The 16,538-nt window shown below is 47.7% G+C and overlaps 1 protein-coding gene across 2 annotated transcripts; it reads right to left on the minus strand.

The window, feature by feature from the left end:
• Positions 1 to 6,549: 6,549 nt before the first annotated feature.
• C1S (complement C1s) lies at positions 6,550 to 15,706 on the minus strand. 2 transcript variants are annotated; one of them, XM_045554430.1, is made up of 13 exons: positions 15,505 to 15,671; positions 14,983 to 15,064; positions 14,494 to 14,650; positions 14,038 to 14,245; positions 13,655 to 13,832; positions 12,681 to 12,806; positions 12,014 to 12,210; positions 11,642 to 11,795; positions 11,154 to 11,269; positions 10,667 to 10,745; positions 10,016 to 10,144; positions 8,941 to 9,015; positions 6,550 to 7,718 (listed from the first exon to the last, which is right to left on the minus strand). In XM_045554430.1, the coding sequence occupies exons 3-13, from the start codon at positions 14,496 to 14,498 to the stop codon at positions 6,922 to 6,924; spliced, it is 2,064 nt and encodes a 687-aa protein (XP_045410386.1). In that variant the 5' UTR covers positions 14,499 to 14,650; positions 14,983 to 15,064; positions 15,505 to 15,671; the 3' UTR covers positions 6,550 to 6,921. The 2 variants fall into 2 exon arrangements, with proteins under 2 accessions (XP_045410386.1, XP_045410385.1); XM_045554429.1 differs by lacking the exon at positions 14,983 to 15,064 and having other exon boundaries at positions 15,505 to 15,706.
• Positions 15,707 to 16,538: the final 832 nt, after the last annotated feature.

The raw sequence follows: 16,538 nt of genomic DNA on the forward strand, positions 1-16,538 counted from the left end.
ACAATGGTCCCTGAGAGACCAAGCCCTACAATTACCCCAGTTTACTGCCTTGAGAGAGTTTCCAAGCTGAGTCGCCAGAAGGAGAAACTCAGGGAGGGTTTGGTCAACTCCCTGATTTGAGGACACACAGCCAAAAAGTCCAGGGAGACCAGGGCCACCCGAATTCACAAAACCGAGTATCAGAGAGGAGAAAGCTGCGTGGAGAGAGAATTCCGGAGATCTGCAGACCCGTGCCGAGTACTCAGCAGAGTCCTGATCAGCACTCCACTCTAATATGTGAGAAAAGTACCTAAGGATGGGGAAAAACACATGAGCTCATTAGAGGGAAGAGTACCCGGCAATCACGGGGACCGGAAACACCCGCCGCCCCCACTGGCCAGGCTGAAAACCCCAGTGATTCACAGGGCACTGTGTAGAGAATGCAGAAGGGTCTTGCCGCCCTTGGAGGGTCCAAGTTGACTACAAACAGTGACCGCTGAGGTAGGAGGAAAACCTAGAGAGTTCACTATTTCAGAAGCCAAGGAAAGAAAGTACACCAAGATGGAGATGAAGGCTGAGGATGGGCCCTTGGATAGAGCCACGTCAAAGTCATGGTTGACCCAGAAAAGCACAGTTTGGTGGAATGATAGGGGCAAAAGCCAGACTGGAGCTGGAGAGAGAGAGTGGGAGAAGAGGAACTGAAGACAGAGAACATAATCAATTATTTTAAGGAATTTGCTGCAAAGGGGAACAAAGAAATAGGGCAAGCAGTTAGAGGAACTGTGGTCAAGAAAAGTTTGTTTTAAATTTAGAGGAATATCAACAACATGTTTCTGTGCTGATGGGAATTACACAATAGAGAGGGACATGGTGACGCTGGGTGGGGGAGGGAGAGAGATGGAATCTAGCTGGAAGCTGGATCCGTTATCCAGGATAACACTCAGGCAAGCCAGGGAGAAGGGAACAGACGCTGGTGTTTCATAGACGTGGCGGAGGTAGGAGTTCTCTTCCAGTCTTGAGTTTTCTTGGTGAAGTTGAAAATAAGATAATAAGGTCATCACGGGGTTTGAGGAGAGAGAGGAATGAAACAGTCATCTAGAAGGGTGGGATTGAAAATGGGTTAGGGGCCAGGCACGGTGGCTCACGCCTGTAATCCTAGCACTCTGGGAGGCCGAGGCGGGTGGTGCGCTCGAGGTCAGGAGTTCGAGACCAGCCTGAGCAAGAGTGAGACCGTGTCTCTACTAAAAATAGAAAGAAATTATCTGGCCAACTAAAAATATATATAGAAAAAATTAGCCGGGCATGGTGGCGCATGCCTGTAATCCCAGCTACTCGGGAGGCTGAGGCAGGAGGATTGCTTAAGCCCAGGAGTTTGAGGTTGCTGTGAGCTAGGCTGACACCACGGCACTCACTCTAGCCCGGGCAACAGAGCGAGACTCTATCTCAAAAAAAAAAAAAAAAGAAAAAGAAAATGGATTAGGGAATTTTAAAATTAAAAGTGAGACAGTTGTTCTTTTGTGAGACAATCTCACTTTCTTTGAACCAGTTGTGTGAGCTTGGTTGTGTGTTTCCCCCAGCATCTAGCAGCTGCACCAGGATAGGCTTAGAGAAGGCAGGGTTTGATTTTGTCAAGTGACTACGTTGAAACCATAGAAGGGACACCTGTAATCCCAGCGCTTTGGGAAGCCAAGGTGGGAGGACTGGTTGGGGCCAGGAGTTCGAGACCAGCCTGAGCCAGAACGAGACCCCATCTCTACAAAAATAAAAAAATTATCCAGGTGTGCTGACGCATGCCTGTAGTCCCAGCTACTTGGGAGGCTGAGGCAGGAGGATCACTGGAGCCCAGGAGTTTGAGTTTGCAGTGAGCTATAATGACGCCACTGTCCTCTAGCCCAGGTGACAAAGTGAGACCCTGTCTCAAAAAAAAAAGAAACCACAGAAGGGCAACAGAGTCCAGGGTGCATGCAAGACAGTTGGCATATGGAACTTTTTTTTTTTAAAACAGAATCTTGCTCTGTTGCCCGGGCTAGAGTGCCGTGACATCAGCCTAGCTCACAGCAACCTCAAACTCCTGGACTCAAGCAATCCTCCTGCCTCAGCCTCCCAAGCAGCTGGGACTACAGGCATGCACGACCATGTCTGGCTAGGTTTTTCTATTTTTAGTTGCTCGGCTAATTTCTTTCTATTTTTAGAATAGAAAGGTGTGCACCACCAGCCTGGCCAAAAGATATGTTTGAAAGATCCAGCTCCAAGTGTCACCACGCCCAGCCTGTCATATGGAACTTAAACTCGGTAAAGAGGAGATCAAGTACTAAGGGTGTTGATGGGCAGTAAATGTGCAATAGGGTAAACATATGGGGGTTCCTGGGGTTGTGGGGTATAGGAAGAGGAGCTCTATAACTCTATAACAGGCTTAATCCAGTGCCAGGCACCCTGTTTGCTATACTGGGGAGATATCCTTCTGGTACCGTATAGCCTGGACATCTACAATCAGAGGCTAGCAACCCTTTCTGTGACTGTGACCTTGGAATCACCCACTTTTTGCCATTTTTTCCCTCCCAACACACCTTTTAGTCAGTCTGATACAATGCAATGAAAAGTGCTACTGTCATTAAAGGTACAGGGACAGAAAAGTAGTATGATTTTCAAGGTCCCAGGACAATTTTAAGCTCCCCCACCCACACACCCAAATGATCCCTCCCATTTCTGGCTGACTGAAACGCTGTTAATAAGGAGCAAATGCCCATCACACCTTCCTAGGTCAGCCTGACATGTGACTTGTACCCATTCCCAGTGAAGGATAAATGATGACAGCGAGGACAGCACAGGACGCCAAAAGGGGAGCAAGCCACCAAGAACCAGGGATAGAGGTTTCAAGGGCTTAGGGCCATCTAAGACAAGCTTGGTCAATTTTGTAAATTAATGGAAATTTTTTTCTACATAAACTATGTCACAAGTAAGGACCCCCCAGAGCAGATAGCGCCCATCTCTGTCTAGCCTAGGTGATCAATGTTTTCCAAAATCCCTCTCAGAACATCGCTGTCAAGCCTCTTGGGGTCAGCCCTGCCCCACACTCAGCCTCTGCTTGGCTCCATGAGAGGACCAGACCCTCCCTGGGGGTCTGTTCCAGTCCACTCGGGCCCAGAGCGAGAGCCTCCAGTGGCCCAGGATTCGGTTTCTCTTTTGTCCCGAGTCCCCTGTCAACTCTGTACCCAGGCACTTCTTTGCTTTCATCCCAGTTTCTGTCAATTTTTATTCTAACTATCCTCTTTTTTTTCTATTAGGTTCTTCTTGCTTTCTAAGAGAGATCAAGAAATATTTTCATTTTATCCATAAATAGGCAGATACTCAGAAAAACCTGTGCATATTATGCCAAAAATATTTCATACTCAATCCCAAGCAATGAAGACAGAAGAAATAATTTGCTTCCACAGTAAACATAAAGGGAGGTGGATACAGATTGCAAACAGCCCATTTGGAGGTCAGGCAGATGCAATGTTAAAATTAGAACGAGCTCCTTCCTGGCAGTTGCTGGTCTTCTATGTCCTTTGTATTCCCTTGTAGAAGAAGAGAGATTTTTTAAAACACAAGCTGCACCCCCAGGAAACAAAATCCATCAAGGGACTCTCCCTTTAGGTTTTGCCACGCTCTTTGTACTGTGGTTCCGGTTGCCAAAACTTTATCCAGCACTCCCATTTGTCCAGTCGCTCCTTTTCTTGGTTCAAGGGTGGATATACCCAAAATCCATTTTCCTTGATCCTCTTAGCACAACTGAGAGAAGCTGGATCTTTCAGAAGGATCTTTTGGCCAGGAGTGGTGGTGCACACCTACAGTCCCAGCCACTTGGGAGGCTGAGGCAGGAGGATTGATAGGGCCCAGGAGTTGGAGGCTGCAGTGAGCTGTGATCACACCACTGCGCTCCAGCCCAGGCAACAGAAAGAGATCTTGTCTCTAAAAAAATAATAATAAATTTTTTAATTAAAAAAATTTTTTAAAGTATCTTTTTATAACTGTAAGAGAAAATTAAAAAGAGTGTGACTATAAAGAGGTAGCATGAGGGAGACCTTTGCAGTGATAGAATAGTTTTGTGTCTCAATTGTAGTGATGGTTACATGAACCTTCAATGTGATAACACAAAACTATTCACACACATTGTGCCAATATCAGGTTCCTGGCTTTGACATTGTACTGTGGTTCCGTAAGATGCGACCATTAGGGCAAACTGGCGAAGGAATCACAGCACCTCTCTGTACTGTCTTTGCAACTTTCTGTGACTCTCTAGTCCAAAAGAAAAAGGGTTTTTGTTAAATCATCATAAAAAAAATAATGGCAGAGGCTGGGGATGGTGGCTCACACCTGTAATCCTAGCACTCTGGGAGGCCTAGGCAGGAGGATCACTCAAGATCAGGAGTTCAAGACCAGCCTGAGCAAGAGCGAGACCCCATCTCTACTAAAAACAGAAAGAAATTATCTGGACAACTAAAAATATATATGGGAAAAATTAGCCGGGAATGGTGGCGCATGCCTGTAGTCCCAGCTACTCGGGAGGCTGAGGCAGGAGGATCACTTGAACCAGGAGTTTGAGGTTGCTGTGAGCTAGGCTGACACCATGGCACTCTAGTCCAGGCAACAGAGAGAGACTCTGTCTCAAAAAAAATAAATAAATAAAATAAATAAATAAATTAGATTAAATTAAATAATGGCAGAGTTTGTGGATTTGATCAAGATTAAATAAAGCTTTCTCATATTTTTAATTTTAAACAAATAACAAATATTCAGAGGGAAAAAGTCACATTTCCACAGAATATGTTTCCGATTCTAGGAATCACAGTAAAAGCAACTTTAGAGAGTCCCAGAATCCCTTCTAGCCCTTCTGGGCCTGTCCAGTTTCAATGAGGTTCCTTCCCATTAAGTCTTCTTGACTGCTGGACACTCTTTCCTCCCTGGCATGAGCTGTTGATCCACCAGTCTATTTTCTTCTGACCAGAGAAAAGTGCCAATGCACTCACTTTAAAAAGGTGTCTTTTCCCGAGTTTCAGAGGAAGCAGACACAAGCGATTTGCAAGGCGCTACAACTGATACCCTGTAAGCCATAATGAATGACTTTCCAACCCCCTCGGCCCTGGTGATGAGCTCTTGCCAGCTCTGAGGTCTCTGCTGCTGACTCATTTGGATCCCTCCCTGTCATTGGCCCAGGGAAGTGATCATGCAGGACCATTAATGACACTGGACCCACCTCCGTCATACTGTACGAGGCAGAAGTAAAGCAAAGAGGAATTTCTTTCACCAAGGTCTCAGCCCACAGCAAGGACAGAGCCCACACAGACTGAAGAGTCTTTCTGGGAGGGATGAACCTCCTTTTTCTCTTACTTGTTATATTCCAGGTTAATTTTTTACTATTACCCCAAATATCAAAAGAAAGGAAAATGTCTCTACCACAGTTCATGTTTCTAAATCTTAGTATTTCTCCAATGTCTTTTTATCCCTAGAGGAGTATTCCTTCTCCCACCCAAAACACTTCTGTCCAGGGCACATTCCATTGCACCTGCCATGACAGGTGGGGGCAGGCAGTTAGGAAGTGTGCAGTTAAGGAATGACACAATGGCTCCATGCTGCTTGATTGACTTGACACCATCCTTCCAGAGGCTCCTGTTGCGATTCCCTTTGATTCTTCAGACCCTTCAATTAGAGTTCCTCTGGTTACCTCGCCATGTGTTTACCAGGCTAAGGTCGACTGGCGAATTTAACCCTCTTAGTCTGCAGAAGATCAAAGTCCTTTCTTGATGGGCCCCAAACACACCTTTTTTGGCTTCTGATAAAAACTGCTCTCCTGAAAGCCATGTGTCACATCAAACAGGCCAGCGTCCTCCTCAACACTTATTCTGAATCCTCAGCTTTCATAAAACACCCTAAGATAGCTCTCCTGTCCTCAGTCTAAAACATGCCAAGTCTCTACTCTGTGGTCATTTTCATCACTAATCGTTCTTTGGGGAGAAGTTTTTCTCTTCCTTCCCCTGGACAACAGACAGGAGATTCTTGGGGCCCACCCTCACTAGGGCTTTCAACTGTAACATTTTGGTACAGGGCTCTAGCTAATGAGGACATTGTTGCCCGACTGACAAATGGATCAAAACCACCAGGAAAGCAGACAAGAGCAATTTAAATTTCTTTGGTTTTTCTTTTTTTATGAAGTCATAATATTGCATTATATTACACAAATGAGTAAAGGGAAATTAATTTTCAGGTGACATATGAAAACCATTTATACTTAAAGAAGATCTTAAGTATACAATGCTAACTGTTGTGCATGGACTTCTGAATGAGGTTCATGTATGTTTAATGAGTTTCAAAAGCAGAATATGGTGCCTTGCACTGGTGATGTTCATGCTAATCCACAGTACTCAGTAAATCTCAGTTGGAAGAGAGGAGAGAAGCTGAATCCCGTATTTTCATAACAATTAAGTATTAGTTACTAGATGTCTGAGTTCAGTGACATAACAGCCGAACTCAGTCACCTCGTCCCACTGTGGTTCTGAGATCTTGACGTGGAATAAGGTAAGTCAGCCAGAATTGGATTATAAACATGCTTTATTCTAAGTAGACAATGGATACCAAAAATGATAAAGTAAATGGAATTGCAAACAGGTAAAGAGGAAACAAGAAATTAAGGTGTCCCTGTGGAATAGTTCAAAATAGGAGTGCCCCTCCCATATTATCTACAGTAGGTATTCGGGGGAGAGGACCCCACAGATTCAAACCACAGCTAAAGGACCAGCACAATTCTGTGATCAAACTCTACCTCCAGCCAGGTATTGTGACAATCAAGTTCTATTTAAATCATACTCCCATGTCTTCTCTCAGTGAAATAATAGAACTATTGAGAGGAACTGACAGCAATGGATCGGTCGTGCCCCATGGAGAGGCTGGTGGCATGTGTATGGCTTAGTCCTTACTGGGGCTATTTTCCTGCATAGTCTTCATTATCCAGTCAACATAGTTCTTTACCCGTGTGTAGAGCCCATAGGTCCCACACTCGGGTCCCCAGGACACCAGGCCAGCTACATAGAATTTGGGATTCTTTTCACTGGGGTCCTGTAGAACAAAGGCCCCACCACTGTCCCCTTTACAGCTATCAACACCCTTCTCTCCTCCAGCACAGATCATGTTTTCAGTGAAAATGTAGGACTCTACATCCATATTGGATTTTTTCTTTTTTACTTGTTGGCAATTTGATAAAGGAACTATAGGTAACCTTGCCCCTTTGAGGCGGATAGCACGATCTCTTTTCTCCGTTCGGCCCCAACCTGAGATCATCCCCAAGTCTCCGATTGAAGGGTTATATTCGGAGGAGGTGCCCGGTAGGCAGATGGGGGAAATAGTGGGTCCCATTTTCACTGGGTCTTTCAGCTGCACCAGTGCAATGTCATTATCAAAATTCTTCCGTTTGTCTGTGTCATCCATCACCTCCCAGCCCGGATGAATAAACACACGTTCAGCAACGAGCATCTGGGCATCATCCAGACGCGAGGTCTGCACTAAGGTGGACCCGGCATACATGAGCGGCTGCTGGTTTCCCTCCACGACATGGGCAGCCGTCAGCACCCAGTGCTCACCAATAAGAGCCCCACCAGCCCACGGGTTCTTAAAGAAGACTTGCCAGGGGAAACTCTGAATCTTCGCGTCAGATCCGCCAAAGATCCTCTGTTTTTCTTCAAAGGGCTCACTGGGGACTCCACAGACTAGGAAGGAATAAGAGAGGTAGGGAAGGAGCAGGAAAGACGCTGTCCTCCTGCAAATCCTCTAGTATGACATGGTCAACCCTATTTGGCCGACCTTCTCAATACCTGACTTGTCCTGGCCTTACCTAAACTTCCCACCTTGCCAGTGCCACAAGTGGGCGCGTGGGCAAGGTTGGTTGAACGGAGGCTGTGTGCCCAGGACTTGTCCAAATGCACTAGCACCTGACACTCAGGCTCTCTGGAGGCACATCTCAGCCCAGGCTCAGCATATGAGGCCAAGGCCCCAACCGGGAGCCAGTGCTGGGAAACTCTGTCCTCTCTACCTCCTTCTGATGCCCAGACCAAACCCTTGTTGCCTTCTTCACTGGAGTCCTGATTGCCTCTGCGTCCCTCCTGGTAACCCACAGGTCAGCCTGGGAAGTGAAGAGAGGGCGCAGCGCCCTGCTTTGGTCTTGGCCTCTCACTCCCCAGTGCCTGGTTCCAGGTGTCATGGCTTTGCCATTCCCCATATAACTGGATTTTAGACGAAGCTGCTTACCCAAATCCCTCATCAGACAGCGTGGATGGACCCTAGTTGATCAAAGCCCACCCCTGCCACTTGCTAACTCCAGGGCTTGCACTCAATCCACTCATCTCTCAAATGAGACCAGGAACACCTACCTCACAGGGCTGTTACAAGGACGTGAATGAGACACTAAATGCAACGCATCAGCCCAGTCCCTGGCTCCTGATAATGCTGTTACTCCCAGGATGACTATTATTATCCTGGTTTTGCTCCGGCCTTCTACTCAACTCTGAGTTCCCTGCACGCCCCATTTGCTGTGTCCTCTATATCTTGTTGCCATATAAACTTTTCATCTAATATCCACGCGATTTAATTAGTCTCGTTTCCGAGTGTTGATTCCTCACTCTCAGCTTTCAGGCCCTGGTCTTAGCAATTCTACGTCCCTTCACCACCGCGCTACCAAACCTAACTGGCCCTGACTCTGCCACCAACTGGCTTTTCTGTTTGCTCCCAGCCGGCCTGACTCAGTGTGGCTGAAGGACTTCCCCAGGGCCCGGCCGGCCCCCGCCCAGCGTTGCTGCCTCCTCACTGAGCTGCACTCCGGTAGGCCTGGACCCTTAAGTTCTTTCCCAAGAGGATTAGGGCTGCTTTCAGAAGGTGACACCCACTCGCCTGCACCTGCGGCTATGTCTCCACCCCAGCCCCAGCCCTGATTACCTGGAACACATTTCGGCAGCTCCGCGCCCAGCACCTCATTCACCCAGCTCCCATTACCGGTGCAGCGATACTCTCCTGGAATAGCATGGAGAACACAGGTCACATGCGCCGCCACATCTTGTCTCCTCCACCCCTCCTTTCATTCAGAGCCTCAGTTCCTCCGGGATTTGAGTAAGGGATCGGATCAAATCAGCTAGAAAAAACTCTTGAGATCATCCCCCAAACAATCCCTCAGGCCTCTAGCCTGCCAAGAGAGGGGAAAGAAAAATCTCAAAAGCAGAAGGAAAAAGGGTTATGGTAGAGATTGGGAAAATGCTTCAAGTGGGAAAAGAAAACAAAAATCAAATAAAACAAAATCAAATCAAAGGCCAGGCATGATGGCTCACGCCTGTAATCCCAGCACTCTGGGAGGCCAAGGCAGGAGAATCACTTGTGGTCAGAAGTTCACACCAGCCTGAGCAAGAGCAAGAATCGATCTCTACAAAAAACAGAAAAATTAGCCAGGTGTGGTGGTGCACCTGTAGTCCCAGCTACTCGGGAGGCTGAGGCAGGAGGATCGCTTGAGCCCAGGAGTTTGAGGTTGCTGTGAGCTATAAAGACGCCACTGCACTCTAGCCAGGGCAACAGAGTGAGATTCAAAAAAAAAAAACTGAATCAAATAAAAAGTGATGTAGTGAGATGTATTGTGTCTAATCCAGCCCTTCATCTAGCACAACCAAGGCTCTATATCAAGAATGCCAGTCATAATAGCATGGTGACTTGAAGCTGGAAGCATTGCTCCTCTGGGTTTTACATGAACTAACTGGCCAGAGGGTGGACAACCATATGAAATGGATGCCGTAGGGGAATTCCTGCTGCAGCTGTGAAGTCTATGACTCCCTAGCAATGATCCTAGAGCCGGTGCATCCTGCTCCCTGTGAAAACTGTATCCTTAGACCATGCCAGGGAAAGAACAATGTGTGTCCCATCTCCCTCATTTCTCTACAAATTCTCTCTGACCCAGAAAGACTGTGCAATTCGCCATCCAACACCTTCTTACTCTTTCTCTCTTCTTTCTCTAGTAGAAGAAACATACCACTGCCTTCATTTTCCATGTAGTAATGCGGCTCCTCACAAGTGTAGCGAGTGACAGAACCAAACAAAGTGCTGTCTGGATCTTTGGCTTTACCATGCTGAATGGGTTCAGGGATGCCACAGTCCACAGCTACAAGAGGAAGGAGGAGATTGATGGTCAGGACAGCCACTTCCTCCCAGGAAGAGTCACAGGGCCAGTTCCAATGTCACTCCTTCCCCACTTTGTACCCATAAGCACACCTGGGATGACTCTTCCCACACCAGCCTCCCTCTGGCCATCCTTCCCAACTGGTGGCACTCAGCTCCCTAGCCACTGAGACTTGCCAACCTAGATGGCCTCTTGAAAGCTGCAAGAAGGAACTTGGTTCTCAGTGGTCGGTGGAGGGCCCCATGGAAGCCAGGAATGCACCCACAGGGGGCTCTGAGCTCTACCAACCCCACAGTGCCTTTCTTGGGAAGAAACCTGCCTGTCTAGCTGGCCTGGGACCAGATCAGGGCTGGGACTAGAAAAGCCTCCATGACTGGCTTCCGTTCAAAAACCCAAGCCACTCTCACAAGCCTAAGAGGAAACCATGCGTTTGAATTTAGATGTGCTGCTCTTTCAATTCCCTTTGGGAGGGGAAAAAAATTTCCCCCTTGAGGAGACACGTACGTTGACACTTCAGTTCAGAATTACTCCACTTTCCATTGCTTTGACAAGTAGAATAGAAAGACGGTGAGCCAACACTTCCCTGGAGAATAATAGACATCACCATTAATTTATAAAGAGAGATGTGGAAAAGCAAAATCAAAAATGGAATTGATCTCTGGCCTTGGATCCACAAGGAGTCCTCATCACAAGAAGCCTGGAGACATCTTAGCAGAACCACCCAAAGGACCCAGGAGAGGAGGCTGAAAGACAGCTTTGCCCCAGGGTGTCAGTCAGCTCCCACCCCCAGGAAGACTGAGGAGAGAGACAACGCCAAGCTGGCCAAGGGGCTCCAGCGCTCACAAGGAAGAACTAAAGATCTTAAGCTGTTCTGCCTATGGAAAGGTATGACCCTTTGACCAGACAAGTACATTAGGCAAACGACTCAACAGCTTCAGTGTGCTCACCCTGACCTGGGGCGGGATGGGGAGAAGCCCAGGCGGTATTTTACCTCCACAACTTCAAACCCTTCCAGGCAGCTTATCTTCACTACATCTTTAAATACGTATTTTGCCTTCTCAGGCTCCCAAACAGAATTGGCAGTGTCTTCCTTAGGACAGGGGATTGCTTGGGAAGAACACAAATTGGGACAGAAAAAAAATGTTACTGAATAGTTGGAGACTCTCTATTCAATTTACATCATTTTCACACTTTCCAAATTCATCCAGTTGTCCTCAATCCTGATGCTTAACAGTCCAATATGGCAGATGTCTACGATAACATGGCATTACTAACTAACCCAAAGCTGTCTGCACTTGCAGGTCCAGTTGAGGGATTACTAGAGCTAGAGGCATTTCAAGCAACCAATGACAGGTTTAGATTTTCCTGAGGAAGTGAAGTATCTCAGGATTCTATCCAAACAAAATCTACCTGCTTTGATTCTACATCGTCCAGGGACTTTGGTATCCCCAACCAAAGAGCCACTTCTAGGTTACTCACGTTCTCCGTGGTAACGAAGTTTCCAGCCTTTTCCTTGCCCTGTTAGGTCGGTTTGGAATATGATAACAAGAGCATTACTCCCGGTTTCAATATTTAGTGGCCCAGGGAATCCATCACCACAGTAAGGACCAAATTGCCGATCTCCTGCAATAAACTGAAAGGAAACAAAATGATGAAATGAGAAGAGAGAAAGAACTAAAGGGAAGAGGTAAAATGGGGGGAGGGGGTAAAAAGAAGGCAGGTATTAAATGTAACATAAAATAAGAAGAAGGAAAAAAAGGAAATGGGGGCAGGAGAAAAGATAATTTTGTCTTCAAGGAGAACTCTCTCCATGTGAGTGGGGGGTGAGGGAATTAACCAACCATCACGCACAACTAAACTGTCAGGGCAGTTTCCATCTGAATCGGCTGGTTCCACGTCAAAATCTCTCTGCACAGTCGCCACTATTTGGAACCCCTGCTCCAGCAGGACCTGGTATTCACACCGTGAGTTCTCTGGGTATTGATTGGGATAATTGGGACTTGCGATCTCCCCAATGAGTGCAGTGAATACATCCCCACTACAATTGACTGGGGGAGAAAAAGAGAAAGAAGAATGAAATGTGGAGTGAGGCAAAGGAGCTCCTGCCCTGTTCTAGGATTCCTTCTCCCATTTCCTGACAGTCCTCCGTCCAGACTAGCCTGGGATCCGCACCCTGACCAGCGCCCACGCAGGGCAGTTACACACCCACCCATACCGGGAGGAATGGCCAGTGCCCGTTAGGCTTCCCCTCCGTGCTCATGACGGAGCCCGTTATGGTTATGAACGGCCCCCGGTAGACTCTTCCAGGCATCTCTCTCTCTTCTCCACTTAGCTAACTCTACCCTGTGGCCCTCTCGTCCTCCCCTCTGTGGCTCCCCCTCAGCTTACAAGTAACTAAGAGTAGACGCCAAAAGAAGGCTGGGCCTAATCAAAACTGGAAGGGTGGACAAAGCTCATTCTGCGGCCTCAAGCCATTCCAAATCCCAGGAAGCACACAGGCTCTCGACGCCACGCTCACCTCCGCAATTCCTCATGTCGTCATGGAGGAAGTATTCCGGAGGGCAGGAGCAGAAGTAACCACCAATGAAGTTGTTACAGAAGTGGCTACAAGGAGCGTCGACAAAATCTGTGCACTCATTTACATCTACAAAGAGGAGAGAGAGACTGAGGTCAAGAACAATCACTGAGAAGGGAGAACGAGGTTAAAGCCAAAACTGCAAAGTGAAGAAAAAGTAGGAAAGGCCCATTGCTTGAAGACCCTCAAGGAACCACATTCCAGGATGAGATTATCCTACATTCCTCTCCTGAAATACGGTGCCAGAGTTGAGCCCTACCATTGTACAGCCATAAGGGGGCTCTTAACGCCGGAGACCCTTGACTGTGCTCACGTACGAGCGTGTCAGCTCCCGAGACAACACTGCAGGCCCAGCGTTGTGACAGTGTCTTCCGCAGGGAGGAATAATTAGTGCAGTCATTGCTTTACAAGATGTCAGTACTTCTGCCAAATCTAAACAATAGTTTGCCTTTGTGTTCTAACTTCATTCTAACCTAGAGATAGATGTAGAAGCACCCAGAATTTGAAGGTTCGAATGCCACATGGTGAATGGGTTGGAACACCACACCTTACTTGTGTGATTCTTGGCAAGTTAGTAACTTTCCTAGTCTTCACTTTCCTTATCTTTATATAAAGATAATAATACCTACCTTGAAGAGTTGAAGTGAAGACTATATTAAAATAGGTAAAATCCCCAATATAGTACCCAGTTCATAGTGGTTCTCAATAACTTACTGTTTATCATCTATTCTCGCCATGCATATCATCATTGCCACTAGATATGATCATGTGTTTGAATTCCACAATGGGACCCAGGGCAAGTCAACACTTTGTAAGAATTATGAACAGAATTCTCATTTAATGTGTTGCTCGGTGCTCTTCCCGCTTCTAGTCTTCGAGCTAAGTCAGTAAGGCACACACAGAAGGGCGAGCCTTACCTATGGCAGCGTAGTATGCAGCAAACCCAGTAAAACGCTCTTCATTGGAGAAGTCTGACTTAAAGATCACCTGGAGTTTATTGTATGGGACCTGGAACTCTTCCACAATTGGAGAGTTGGGATTCTTGCTGGTCCTTTTTCCACAGAGTCTCCCTTCTTCAATGCCTCCTGACATTATCTAAGAGAAGAGTCAAAATGACGCTAGGAAGGGGTAATATTTTGGCATGGCAGTGACAGAAAAGGGGACAGAAAGAGTAGGACGTTTACCCCCTTAGGACTACCTGACACCAGTTCCCGGTGTGCCAGTGCCACTCCCTCCTACGTCCTTATTCCACCACCCGGCCCTGGTCTCCCACCTCTGTTCCTCATGTGCTCATAAATACCTGCACCGAGTCATATGCGCAGTTCTCTGACAGCTCCATGTCCACGTGGGTGAAGTAGAGGTGAATCCCGTACCCTTCTGGAACTTCTACATTCCAAGATTTCTCTACCTCATTGGGGTATGCCTGAGGATAGTTAGGGGACAGGATCTCCCCGTACATGGTAGGCTCAGCACAAACTGACACCAAAAGGGAAAACAGGACAACGCACCTGAAAAAAGGCAGAGAGAGGTGGGTGACCCAGGTACCAGCAGCCTAGGGCAGAGCTCTCTCCTTTGTCACAGGCACAAGGAAGGGGAAAGGAGTGGGGTGGTCAACAGGCCATGGAGGACAATCTCAAGTTGGAATGATGAAAAGGCTTAGGTCAAACCAAAACCCAGGCTTAGATGGGGGGCCCTTTTCTGGAGAAGATGAAGGGAATGGAGTGCACGTACATCTCCGGAGACCCCAACCACTTACCACATCTCTGGTGATGTGTCCGTCCTGGTGAGCTGCCCGCCTCTTGGTGCCAGCCCTCTGCACCTCTGGACTTTGGAGCTGAAGGGGTGGCAGGCCTTATCTGACAAACACAGGCACCTGCTTTGGTGGCGAGGGGTCACCTGCGGTTCAGTGTCACCTTCATGAGAATAACACAGAGGTTAAGCAGAGCCATGTCACTAATCATCACCACAGGGCACCAGGCCCCTCACACCCTCCCTGGTCTGACTGCAACTAGTTTTCAAGACTAGAACTAAATCCTATCCTTGTCCCGTTGCTTCTCTGGACCTTGCCCCAGTTCTCCTCTGCTCTCCTCCTCCACCCCCATCCCCATTCTATCCGCCTCTCTCCTGCCCTCACAGAACAACGTCCCCATTTCCACCCTGGTTTTCAGGGGTCTCTGCACATCATGACCGTCCATCTGGGACAGTCCTCCCTCCCCTTCCACAGTGACCCCTTATGGCTTCGAACCTGCTCCTTTTGCTGTGCTTTTACTGCATGTGTCTCTGCTGATGCTCCCAACGACCACTGATGGAGGCGTGAGCTTCTGTCACTAGGCGAAGGCAGGGATTGTGGGACAAGTGGCCAGAGAAGGGGGGTGCTGCCCATTGAGGCAGGCTTGCGTGGGGAAGGAGAAAAGGGGCAGCCAAGTGACAAGGAGCATGACAGGAAAGGAGGTGGGAAAGGTCCCGCATGAGTTTTCCAGGGTTTCTTTGGGTTTTTTCTCACCTTTACTAAAAAGACAAGCTATCTTCTCACAGTTCCTAGAAAAATCATGCCAAAATTGTTTCTAACCCTGGAAACTGGTCGGTAGGAGGGTGAAGTGGGGATTGACAGGGCGAGCCTAAGAGAAAGAGGCTGTCTATCTATATTCAGCCGTTTTTGATTCTGCCCTTTTCAGAGCTCCAGCTTTGCCCAGACCCCCCTGAGTGAGGTTTTCTGCCTTTCTCTTCTCCTCCATCAAAGCTCTGCTCTTTGTTTTTAAGGTTTTACCTTCAGAAGCTGATGGGAGCAAGCGGGCCAGTCCTCTCGCTCCTGCCAGTGGGCATGCTGGGTGACCCCTCCGGCTCCCAGCGACGGCAGCACGGGGCCTGGATGCTCCCTCTGCAGGAACCTCCCGCTGGCCTCCCCGTCCCGGTTCTGTCCATGCGATTCCCTACCCGAGTGCACATGTCCGAAATTCTCTGATCTAAACAGAGGGGGCTGGGAGACTGTGACATGGGGAAAGGGTAGCTCAGCCTTGATCTTGGAGCTCCCTCTGCTTTTGAAACAAGGACAGTATCCTCCTCCCCTGGAATGATATTCCTCTAGCCAGGGCTGCAGAAAAGAAAGGAGGAATGGGGAATTTCACCGATTGCCTAATGTTCTTTTTCAGCCAAAGGGTGTGTTTCAGAGTTTTCAGGGAAGTCAGGTGATTTGTGGGAAAAGGAGGGGATTGATACTAAAGGGGAAAGCCAAACCCAGAAGGTCCAAGCCTCCCGTTGTGTATGAATCATGAATTAAAGGAGCGTAATTATCAGAAATGCAAGGCATCTCTGCTTTAAGGCAGATTTAATGGTTGGATAATGACTTACACCTAGACTCAAGCTGGTATGGGGTGATGCTTTTTCCTCTTCCTAAAATTCCTTCCACGTCTCCAAACGTCTAAATACTACCCACTGGGCCAGGTGCGGTGGCTCACACCTGTAATCTCACCACTTTGGAAGGCCAATGTGGGAAGATCACTAGAGACGGGAGTTAGAAACCAGCCTGGACAATATAGTGAGATCCCGTCTCTGCAAAAAACAATAAATTAGCCAGCCCTGGTGGTGCGCACCTGTAGTCCCATCTACTCAGGAGGCTGAGGCAGGAAGATCAATTGAGCCCAGGAGTTCAAGGTTGCAGTGAGCTGTGATCAAACCACTGCATTCCTGCTGGGGTGACAAAGCAAGACCCTGTCTCTAAAAAAATAAAAATTAAAAATAAATAAATTCTACCCACCAATCAAGCCCCACTTCAGATACAACCCCATATCTATAATCCTTGGG

Source organism: Lemur catta, chromosome 6, assembly GCF_020740605.2.
Source record: "Lemur catta isolate mLemCat1 chromosome 6, mLemCat1.pri, whole genome shotgun sequence".
Lineage (NCBI taxonomy): Eukaryota > Metazoa > Chordata > Mammalia > Primates > Lemuridae > Lemur > Lemur catta.

Excerpts from the sequence above, each read along its gene's own strand:
- C1S (XM_045554429.1), bottom strand. Across the intron at positions 13,833-14,037 it reads GCGCATATGACTCGGTGCAG|ATAATGTCAGGAGGCATTGA; the intron begins GTATTTATGAGC and ends CTCTTCTCTTAG. Across the intron at positions 11,796-12,013 it reads ACTGCCCTGACAGTTTAGTT|TTTATTGCAGGAGATCGGCA; the intron begins GTGCGTGATGGT and ends GTTTCCTTTCAG.